At 33.0% G+C, this 12,522-nt stretch overlaps 1 protein-coding gene across 4 annotated transcripts in view; it reads right to left on the reverse strand.

Moving 5' to 3' along the window:
- Nucleotides 1-10,501: 10,501 nt before the first annotated feature.
- LOC105229064 (proton-coupled amino acid transporter-like protein CG1139) overlaps nt 10,502-12,522 on the reverse strand; it is an 82,102-nt gene continuing 80,081 nt past the window's right edge. For all 4 annotated transcript variants that reach the window (XM_011209134.4, XM_029551454.2, XM_011209135.4 and 1 more), the window contains exons 5-6: nt 12,322-12,481; nt 10,502-10,968 (exon numbers count right to left, since the gene is read on the reverse strand). In XM_011209134.4, coding sequence (XP_011207436.2) covers nt 10,687-10,968; nt 12,322-12,481 — 442 coding nt within the window. In that variant the 3' untranslated portion in view covers nt 10,502-10,686. The remainder of the gene's footprint in view (nt 10,969-12,321; nt 12,482-12,522) is intronic.

Below are 12,522 nucleotides of genomic sequence, written 5' to 3' on the forward strand. Positions count from 1 at the left end.
ATTACAAATGCTGGAACACGCTAATCACTGGAATGAAAATGAAGTTCGCATACTTTTCGATATAAACCTCGACATTGTCAAAGACATTTTACATCGTCTTCGCTAAAAATTGGAAATGGTTCAATTTCGGTTGATACTTCCGGTGGTTCGATATCAATTCCATCTTCCCTTTATCAATTCACGAAGGATGAACTCATCACAAATGTTCGGACATTGGCCAAATTATCATAACTACGATTCCTTAAGTGCACGCACAATGTTAGCTGCCAAAAATACCGATGTTGTTGACTTCAACTGGAAGATTCAAAGTCAAGTTCCGGGAGACTTGCGCTCATACAAATCGATCGATCGTCTTGACTATGAAGACGACGCCGTGAATTATCCAGTGGTATTCCTAAATTCTTTGGACAGGCTTGGTATGCCACCGCATCATTTGCGTCTCAAAGTAGGATCTGTCGTTATTATGTTTCCCAATCTTCATGCGCCGAAACTGTGTAATGGAACCCGACTGATTGTGATGCACCTATCAAGTACAAAGGGACAGAATGCTTGATCTTGCGAATTCCTTTGCGTTCTAACGATTTGCCATTACACTGCGTTACATTGAAAAAAAAAATAAATGATAAATTTAACTTTCTTTTCATTTCAAACTACATAATTTCACGCAGGACAACGGCTGCGGGGTCAGCTAGTTTAATATAATTATACAAAGTTTAATATACAAACAGAAGTACTGAGTGATTTTTGTGTTTCGATCTAGTAAAAATTCAGCTAAAATATAAAGTTGTATTGAATAAGGTGGCAACTACAATTCAGTAATCTTTAAAATTTAAGTATTCTTAAACACCTTAATTCTTACCGCAATATTGAAAATAGTACCTTCGTAAAAGAATTATATGTTCAATACAATAACTTAAATTTAAAGTATCAAAAACACATAATATATTTTGATGGCTAAGAGTTTTATTTATGGCTTTATAAGATGTATTAAATAAAAACAAAATTCTATTTTTCTATAAATTAAAAAAAAAAAAAATTATTTTACTTTTAATATAATATTTCGAAGCATGAAAGATGTATGCGATTTGAATACGAAGTTTAGAAGATTAGAAATATTTTTATAAAAGACGGTGGCAACTCCAATCGATTAATTTTTCAAAATTAAGTATTCTTCAATAAGGTGGTCACCATTCACCAACACAGCTCCAACAAATTAGCAAAATTTCTCACAATTAAATATACCAACGACAGTATTGATTGATTTTAGGGGGAAATGTTGAAAATAATTACGAGATTGTTTAATATCACCAATTAGAGATCTTCAAAAAATAAATGCGAAAGAATGTTCTTTCGAAGGATAATAAACCTCCCATTAAATTTGAAGCTTCCCTTTTTTTCGTAAAAAAAAATATAGATAACTTCGAAATGGATCAACTTTTAATATAGCACTTCTTCCGTTTCTCTAAAGCTCGAAAGTGAGCTTTTAATGTGCAGATCAGGGATTTATTGACACATTTGGAAATGGAGACTAAAAATGGATGTGAAATTATTTCCAGAAGTTTAGAAAAACCTTCTTCAATCATTGTTAGCGTCCATTAAATATTAAGCCACTATCGCTCAGCGAAATAGTCAATACCGTAATCCGGATATAGTGGAAATTACGAACACAAAATATGCACTTTGCAGCAAAGTGCCCAAAGCGACGCCAACAGAGCGCTTGCGACCACGCTAACTTAAGAAGTAGAAGCTTCTCACATAGTCTATATGTAGTCGAGGCTATAAATCAATGATTCTAGTGTCGCGCAGCCACAAACCCACAAGCCACCTTGCCGCATATTTTGCGGCATAGCAGCGTACAATAAGTGGCTTTTAGGCGGACAATTGCATCCTGCCGCGCGAAACTCCTACTGAAACGCAAGCGCAACTGCTGCCACAACGTCGCCACGTGAGGCGGCGCGGTGGAGGCGCAGCGGCAAACTACCAACTACCTTCACACTGCTGCTTGGCAGACATGCGCAAGTGCAGGAGCACTGCGGTACACAGGCGTTTTTCATTCGACGCGATTCGTACGCCATGCGCGCTGCCACCAACAACTACCAGCAGCACGAACTACACATACAAACAGGCATTCTGCAGGCATCTTCATCACCACAATCAGCTTGTGTTTGCAAATGTTGCCAATATATGCTACAATTTCCGTGGCATTGTTTGCAATTCTTCTTACCATTCTGCTACTTTGTGCCCGCACATCTGCGCGCGCCGCTTTGCATTGCCATTTGTCGCCAAGCAAACTGCGAAGGTGGACTGGATGCGGTCGTTGGCGATGTGCTGCATCGATTTGAATATATAATGTTGCACAGTCGGCGCGCAGTAAATCATAGCGATGTTGCAACGTTGCAAATATGAGTTAATCTCACTGGCCGCGGCTCAACGCGCCATGTGATGTGTTTATTTTCGAGACGCATGCGGCAGACTGCGCCGGCGCAGCGATTGAGTTGCAAGCGCTTTGTGCGCCACTGTGGCATTAAGCGATTTCGACTTGTAATTCGCGCCACTTTGTTGCAGTCACGTCAATAATGTTGCATGCTACCCTGTTGCTTTATATAAATTACCTAGCACATGATTTATATCAGCACAACGACAAGGCAGTGGTTGGTGCGCTGCCAAGTGTCGTCTGCGCGAAAATGGTGTGGGTGTTGCCACACGGCAGTCAAATGATATTTATGAAGCGCCATAAAAGTAATAACTGTATACATTTACATACATACATACAAATTCGCGCATTAAGTTAGTGTGCGTGCGCGCAATAAAACGGCATAATTTTCGAATCAATTAATTGCACTTGCGCCGCAATTGCGCGCGCTTTGCAGCTCCGCTCACTGCGACTCGAGATCGCTTCCAGCGATTTGGTGCCCCTGGTCATTCACTTCCTTTTTCGGTTTTGTGCAATTTGTAGTCGCGCACTCCACTTGCCTGCGCGTCAGCTTCATGGTGTTTGGCGTTTGTGCGCGCGGTGGCGCATGCGCATGGCGCAGGCGTTGAATTTCATACATTGGCGTTGGCATTGTTTCGATTCGATTCGATTTGATATTTGAATTTTGCATAGTATTTTGGGCAAATCATAAAAGGTGATTTTCGCGCACGTGTCTCTGCATTTATTTGCACAAACAATGGAATTTAGCCAAATTTGCTGGCATTTTTTTTCACTTTTGGGCCAAGCTCCCACATAAGTACTTTTGTGTGTGAGTTGGTTTAGAGTCTCACATTTTTTATTGAGCAACTTTCTTACAAGCGGGTGTTACTGTTGCATGGAGTATTGTTGTTTGGTTAGCCTAACATTACTCAAGAATCATATAAGAAAAGAAGAATGAATTTGAGTCAATGCAAGGACTTTGGAGGGTTTGCACGTCTAAAACACTAGAGCCTTCCGTCCATCACAACCTGATCGACCTGTTCGGTGACTTTTGGATACGGAGACAGCCAGGTAGCTTGGTGAATTTTCCTATGCTGAAATCTACTACCACAGAGGACCATATTTCGGACCACGGCGTAGTCGATCAGCCTCGCTCCATTTGGGGATGTTTCGTCGTGGAGGCTGAGTTTACCGACCGTAGTGCCAAAGATGCCTTCTTTGCCCACCCTGATGTTAAAGTTGTCAAGCACGATTTTGAAATCGTGGCGGGGGAAGCTCTCATAGATGCGCTCCAAGCGCTCATCGTCCTTTTCTTCCATCGAGGTGTATGCGTAAATCAGCGAAATGTTGAAGAACTTCGCTTTAATGCAGATTGTGGCTAGATGTCGAATTTCATACCGAATTTGCGCTTCTTTATATTAGTGGCCACTAGGCGCTACTTGCCTCAGTCCTTGTCCCGTCCATCGCATTTCTTAGACGGCGGTGATGTTAGCCTTCACTGTAACGAAGACATAAAAAAACTGGGCAGCGGCACCTTCCCAAATAAGGGACCAGACATTCCAGGTCCCCTTAAATGGTCATCCATAATACGTTTACAGTGGTCGCCATCGAAAGGAGGTTCCCTCATCCGAGGATGTTTTTTCCGTTTCATTGGGGACGTTTTTTACGCGACGGGTAACAAACACAGCGCAGAGGATAAATGGTTCAAGACTCTTTAGAATTGACACCGTTGGCTCAGCTTTCAATCGGATGTGACGAAAGATCGAGACAAAGTGAAAGAAACTCAAAAAAATTGCAGAATACAGTGAGATATCCAAAGAAGTTTAGTTGAGTATCCCTGGAAATAATACGTCTTAGGATATTCGAATTTAAATAGTGGGAACAAAACTGATATACTTTAATCTAAGGAACAGTCTGAATTCAAAGAATACCAAATTGCAAAATTGATTAGATATTTGAAAAACTCAGGCATTAAATAAAAACAAATGTCTTGTCAATTCTTTAATCAGATTTCTTATTAAAAATAAAGTTCCAATTATTAATTCCGATTTTAAGTTTATAGTCGAAATTTTTATAATTAAATAATTCACAGTTATGAGTGCGACCTATTACTGAAACTTACAGCTACTGCAGATATATTCCTACTGGGAAGTAGTATTTATACCATACCACTTTCCAAATATTTTGCATACTTTTAGGCGCGATGATCTATGATTGAATTGATTTGATAAATTTATCACCAGCTGGAGAATAGACAACTTTGGATTTATTTATAATAATTTCAGAATTGTAAATACACTTAAATATTTATATACACTTTTTTAATACATATATAAATATATATTTAATATAAATATTTTTCGAAAAAAATAGGTTAGATTTTTTTTAACCTGTAAGTGATATACGAAGTTTGTCAAGATATTTGTGACACCCAAGCGGAAGCTACCGACCTGAAAATTTGCAGAGGCCTTTTTCTTCCGATATCGGACAAATATAGCATATAGCTGCCATACAAAACGATCGAAATCAAGTGCTTGTTTTGAAAACTTTTTCATTTGACGAGGTACCTTCACGAAATATTGGTATGACTTATTGTCTAAGGCAACAATTTAATCTCCGAAGAAATTGTTCAGATCGCATGACTAAAACTTATAGCTGAACACATAGTTTCTAAAAGAAATGCACCTGTGAAAGGTATATTAGCTTCGGTACAACCGAAGTTAACGTTTTTTCTTTGTTTGTAATATTGTATTATAACTCAATGTAAGATTTTTATAAATCGAAATGTTTGCTTAAATTATCCTTTAACACAAGTTATGTCCGATTTCTGTCATTAATGCACCTACCATTTCCGAAGCAGACGTCTTATATCAGTTAAATATGTTAGAACAATCATACAATTATGGCCCAGATATGATTCCCTCATGCTTTCTTAAGAAATGTGCCAAATATATATACCAACCCCTAACAAAACTATTTAATTCATCTCTTATGCAAGGCTTATTTCCATCCATATGGAAAAAGTCATTTATAATTCCTTTGCATAAGAGTGGATTTAGGTCATCTATTGAAAACTATAGGGGAATAGCAAAGTTGTCTGCAATACCTAAACTTTTTGAAGCAATTATAACAGACGACATAACCTTCCGGATCTCTCCACTAATTTCTTGTTCTCAGCACGGTTTTCGTAAAGGGAAATCTACAATAACTAATTTGCTTGAATTTGTATCACATGTATCAACGGGCTTTAGGGAGAATAAGAATACTGATGTTATATACACAGATTTTAGTAAAGCTTTTGATAAAGTAAACCATTCAATTCTTTTGAATAAACTTGATCTTCTTGGTTTTCAACCAATATTTCTAAAATGGGTTGCTTCTTATCTTAGTAATAGAATTCAACAAGTCATATTTAACGATCATTTTTCTGACATAATCAATGTTCCTTCAGGCGTTCCACAAGGTAGCCATCTTGGTCCAATTCTGTTCTTGTTATTTATTGATGACATATCATCTGTTGTTAAGTCTTCAAAAGTCTTATTATATGCTGACGATGTAAAACTTTTTAAAACGTATACTTCAAACAGCGAAAGATGTCAGTTGCAAACAGACTTAAACAACCTAGTTTCTTGGTGTGATAGAAATGACATGCCATTGAACCTTAAAAAATGTAAAACGATGTGCTTTTCACGTAGATCTGTAGACCCTACTTCATACGCAATACAAAACTTTAGGTTGGAACAAGTATGCAGTTTTGTTGATCTGGGAGTAACTATGGACCCCAAACTCAATTTTAATCTTCACGCATCTTCCACGGTTTTTAAAGCTAAAGGCGCTCTTAGTTTTGTTAAACGTTGGTCTAAAGAATTTAGAGATCCGCTTACCACAAAAATTCTTTTTACATCTCTGGTGAGGCCTATATTAGAGTATGCTTCTGTGGTTTGGAACCCTAGTTACCAAGTCCATTCAGATAAGTTAGAGTCCGTTCAAAAACAATTTTTACTTTTTGCCTTAAATCATTTGCATTGGGATTCCAGTTTAAATCTTCCCCTTACACTAACCGCTTAAAACTTATAAATCTCCCGACACTCGCTAGTCGTAGGGAGATGCTTGGTATAATATTTCTTGTAAAACTCATGAATGGGTCAGTCTGTAGCCCATCTCTCTTATCTGATATTAATTTTAACGTTCCCGCTCGCTCTACCAGGCAGTTTAGACCCTTACTTTTAAAATTTTCTAGAACAAATTTTGAGTTAAACGAACCATTCCGCCGTATATGATTTCAATTCCCCTTTCCAGCACATTTGATCTAACAGACTCACTCTTTACCATTAAAAAAATTATTTTATCTACTCTCAATAAGTAACATTTAAAAATTATTAACTTTAATTTAATCCTTAATTTTGGTTGTTGAAATTTTTGTTTCTATAGCTGAGCAGCTTAAGATCGCAACGCTTAAAACTCTCTTGCCTTTTATGACTCGGCTAATTCCGCTCGTTCGCGGATTGCGCCCCACGCGTCGGTTGGGCGGGAGGAGGGTTATCGTTGGGTATTATTAAAGGCCTAAAAAATATTCTAATATATATTGCAAAAAAAAAGATCTTGAAAAAGACGATTCTGAGGATTGGCCCAGTCCCCGTGGATGAAGAAACCCAAATTGCTGAGATTAAAAATTTAAAATCTAACCGAATAGAATCTCATAATTTTTAATCCAAAATGTGTAAAAACATTCGCAACTCTACTCCCATCATAAATTGTCTTAAATGTTTGCAACAACAAACTAATATCGAAAGGAAACACAACATTTAAAGTTTTTTCTTAAACTTAATTTATTTAAAATTATATTTGTTGCAAAATTAAAATCAGAACATAAAAACGAACATAAGTAAAGATATTTTTACAAAGATAGTTGTTGTTGTTTTTTTATTTTACAATAATGTTTACCTCATAAAATATAAATAAAATCGCTCGATAAAAATGTTATTTGGGCAAGAAACAAAACAATAAATCTATATATATGTATATATGTATGTATGTATGCTGACTTTAGCAATAAAAACCGTTTGCAAATAATTTTATTTAATTTACGCGTATTGCTTGCATTCAATTTCCGTTACGTGGAATTGTGTGTTTGTTGACCGTTACTTCTTAAAAAATATGTATGTATGTATATATAGCACAGCTTCGCAAAATGACGAGGTGATACAAAAAAGCGTATCACGCGCATTCCGCGTTTAATATTTTTACTTTTATTTTGTTATTGTTGTAAAATTTTGTCTAAAAACTGTTTGACGTTGTACGTACGTATGTGTTAGTGTGTATGATACAATTTATGTATATGTATATATACTTATGTATAAACGAAGCATAATAATGAGCACGAAATCGCTTGCCAATGAATTATTGCGGCGCAAAATGTTTTTTGTTTTTGGTTTTAATTTTTTTAATGAGTTTCGAAAATTTTGGTCTTTTTGGTGTTTTGATGATTTCTTGTTGATGAATAGCTTTTAGCCAAATTTGTATGAAAGTGTGTGTGTGTGTGTGTGTGATTATTTTCATATGATTACTTTAAATTACTTATTTAAAAATAAAAATAATAATAACAACACAATTGTGTTAGTGTTAGGAACATTTGCAACAAATAAGATTTGGTAGTAGTTACACGCTTCTTCTTGTTCTTCTTTTTTTCTTTAATTGGTTAGTAAATTTGTCATGGCATCCCGTGCGCTCAGCAGAGTCACGTGACGTGGGCAAAATTTTAAATTCCTTTCTTGAGATTTAAAGCAAAAGTTGTTAAAATAAAAATTAAAAGAAATTAAAAAATAAATTAAAAAAATAAATTAAAAAAATTAAATTTCAAAAATTTTTAATTAAAAAAAAAATGAAAATAAAAATTAAAAAAAATTAAATTTAAAAATTAAAACTTAAAATTACAAAACATTAAAATTAATAAAAAAAACTAAAATTTAATATCAAAAAAATAATAATAATTGAAAGAAAAATATTTTTCAGTTGAAGAAAAAATTCAAAATAAAATAACGAAGAATATTAAAAAATTTAAATTTTATAAAATTACAAAAAAAATGTTTAAAATTTTAACTGATTTCTTGAAAATTAAAGTATATTTTTTAGAGTTAAAATAAAAAAAATTAAGAAACATTAAAAAAGAGTAAAGTTAATTAAAATTTACCAGAAATTTTAGAAACACTAATTTTTAACGTGTAAATAAAAAAATTAAAAAAAATTAAAAAAACACCATAAAAATTAAAGAAATATTTTTCCTCATGTTAATTTTTCCTCTCTTCTTATTTAAAGAAAAATTTAACCTTCAAATTACAACCAAAAATATTTTTCACAAAAAATTAAATTAAAATTTGAAATAATTAAATGAAACTTTGAAAAATTAATTGAAATTTAAATTAATTATAAAATTGAATCCAAAATTTTATAAAAAAAATTAATTAATTTGAAATAATCAAATTAAAATTTGAAAAAATTTAGTTCAATTTTATTTCAATTAATTAAAAAATTTAATTTAAAATTTTATAGAAAAAAAAATAAATTAATTTAAAAATTAATAAAGAACAATTAATTAGTTAAAATTTAATTTTTTAACTTAATTAAAAAAAAATACATCAAAAACTATTTAAAAATGGAAAATTTTAAAATTTAAAATTGAATGAAAAAAAATTCAATTAATTAAAATTTAAAGAAAAGTTTTAAAGTTCAAATTAAGAACAAAGCTAAACTAGAAACAAAATTAAATTGAATTTTAATAAATAAAAGATAAATTAAATATTACAAGAAGATTTTAATTGAAAAAAAAATAAAATAATTAATAAATATTAAAAAAATTAGTAATATAAACTTATTGCTAAATCACTGCAATGCCGCTATTTGATTACTAATATGGCCACCAAAATAAAAAAGAAGTTTGAAGTTGAAATTAAAAATTTAATTTAAAAATGTTTGTTAAAAATTAAAAAAAAGTTTTAAAAATATAAAATTAAATTAAAAAAAAAATTAAATTAAAAAATTAAATTAAATTAAAAAATTAAACTAAAATAAAAAAAAAATTTGAAGTTGAAATATAAAATTTTGTATTTTAAAAATACTTTTTAAAAACTAAAAAAAAAATGTAAATTAAACATAGTTTATTTTTCTTTTAATTAAAAAAATTTAAATAATAAACTGAAGTGAAATAAAAAAAAATAAAACGAAAAACTAAAAACATAAAAATTTAAAATAAAAAAAAAAATTTAAATATTATTTTAAAATTACTGTTAAATCACTGCAAAGTCACAATTTGTTTACAAATATCTTGTTTACCGTTAAAATTAAAGCATTTAATTGTAGGTATATATATGTTTTAACTTTTTCGCTAAAAGTTTGCGCAAACCATTTGCTCAACAATCTGCGCCAACAGCCACGTAAACCACATAAAGTGAATACTTCATTTGCATATTTAGTAAATTAGAAATTACAAATTAGCATAAACTTGCATTAAAAATAAAATCTTTGTTTCTTTGCAAAAGAGAAAACTTCACAGACCAATTGGAGTTCGCCAGCTGGACACATGCGGACGCAGCCGGCGAAGGAACAAAAAAAATACTACATTATTACTACTACTTTGCTTGCGGCTTTTGCGCTTGTCACACGCTTATGGCGCGCAAGCGAAATCAAAATTTTACATACATACATTACATTGTTTTTGTTTTTGCTTTTGCTTTCCATTTACAAACTAAATAAAAATCTTACATGACTAAATCAACTGTGTAGCGCAGCGCAGATACACGCTGCATGTAAAGTTCAACGGTAATTTGTTCAGAAAACGGTGATTTCTTTAAGATTTTTGTTTTGTTTCTCATTATTCGCGAATATAAATGTTAAAATTAACGCTTTACTCTACAAATGTGTATATATATGTGTGTGTGTTTGCTTACTAATTACAATTAGTTCTATGAATTGTGTTAACTGTTCATTTGTTTTGGTTTGGTTTGGTTAAAATTACTGTTCGATATGCAAAATACGCGCGCGCATCGACATAAAGCTGCATTTATTGTTGTTATTGTATTTTTTTTTTGCATTTTTGTGTTTTTGTTTTACGTTTCCTACTAAACTACATCACTAATGCTATATGCATATGTATTTATGTATATATATATATGTATGTATATTAGATTATTATTATCTTGCATAATTAAATTTATATTTTTTTTATGTTTTTGTTTTTGTTACTTTGTGATACTGCAGGTCACTCACGAATGCTTCAATTATGAGGCATTTTCACCAATATGGCCACCACTGAATTCGGCATGGAACTCGAGTATGCTTACGTATAAGCCGGTTACGAAGCCCACTATGCCGAAGAGAATCAGTCCGATATCTTTCCATAGACGCCACTTGAAGCGGCCATAGCCGGGATCCTCATGGTACACAGCCAATTCGATGACCGATGGTATGATCATGCCGAGCGTACTCAGGCACACAGCGCCAATGAGTGAGATGAAGGGACCCAAATTGGGTAACGCAACGGCAATGGCACCACAAAGGACCTGAAATAAAGGAAAGAAAGGTATTAGTAAATATTTTGTATTATATTTAGTTCAAAAAAATCAAAAAACGGTGAAGGAAAATAGTTTTTGTTAAAGTTAAGTTTGTTCTCGATCCAAGGAGACACAGAATTTCATTTGCTAACTCCTTAATGAGTAGAATAATCTCATAGTGAAGAGCTTACAGGTAATATAAAGACCCTAATCAGCAGAAATTTGGTCCTAAGATCTCTTCTCATAGTATCAAAGGTATTTTTATTTCGAAATTTGCGACGTGTTTTCCTTTGATGAAAAAGCCTATAGCAAAGTATATGCAGTCAGTACATGTAGAGGAGCTTATTCTTCAACTTAGTATACTGTAAACCCACAAATATTATACACGATCCTTTCTCCATTCATATTAAACTCTAAAAAAATTTTTTAGGATATATTTTGTATAACCACAGTACATAACAGGACTTAAGACAGAGTCTGCCAATAGATCAGATCTCATTCCCTATCTCATTTACCTAGCTTAGCCGCAGATCAGTCCCCAAAACCGGTCAGGTCTATTCGCATATAAGTGGAACGAATCCGAATTTTTATCCGGCCGAAGAATGTCAACATTCCACAAAATATATTTATGGAGTTTTTAGGTCGCTAGAACAACAATATAACTTCAGAACCATGAATAGGATTTTCAAACAAATTTTTGCCCAGTGGATCTTAAGTATATAGTGCTAAAATCTAAAATCTATTGAAAAGGGGTCTCGAACCTCCGACTATATTTCTGATATAAAAAGTATATATATTCTTAAAAATTACAAGCCATCCAACGTTCAAGGTTCTTTCGAAACTTGGTCCCTTTGTAACGATATGGTAAATAGTTCTAGATTCAAAAATGGCTTCAACAAAAACATAGCTTATATAGTACGTAGATGATAACTTTAAAATTTCCTTCTATCAGTAATAACGCCCGTAATTGGAACACTTTCAGTCGGGTTCTATGGGATAGAAGCTTTAGTAATTAGTTTATTCAAATCTGAGATAATTTGTGTCGAGTACCATGAGAGGTGGGCTCGCTTAGACTGGAACGTAACCATTGAGATCTTGATTTTCAGGGACAACCTCAGAAATACATAAGTAAGAATGTCGTTTCAGTTTCTACATGTTAGAAATGGGCCATGCTTACCTACTTCTAACAAAAGATCATAAGAAAAAAAGCTCGGATATGACTAAAAACTTAGATAGTCAAAAATTTCGGATGAGACTAAAACCTATGATAGTCAAAAAGTTCGGATGAGACTAAAAGCTTTTTGACTCATCCGAGCTTTCTATCTTTGTACATTTACCATAAAATAATAATCAAATACTCACCACCAAAGCAATACGCAGCGCGTATTCGCTAATATTTTTGCGCTCCTCGGAGATCTTGTGCGAAATGCCCTTCCAAATGATGCTCACCGGCACATAGAACTGCAGCGTAAATGTGAAGAAGATCGCTATGGCAATCATAAGCTTGACAGACTGAGCCAACCTTTGAACCAAAGACAAATCAATTAAAATATTACAACAAAA

The sequence above is a fragment of the Bactrocera dorsalis genome, chromosome 5 (genome assembly GCF_023373825.1).
Source record: "Bactrocera dorsalis isolate Fly_Bdor chromosome 5, ASM2337382v1, whole genome shotgun sequence".
NCBI lineage: Eukaryota > Metazoa > Arthropoda > Insecta > Diptera > Tephritidae > Bactrocera > Bactrocera dorsalis.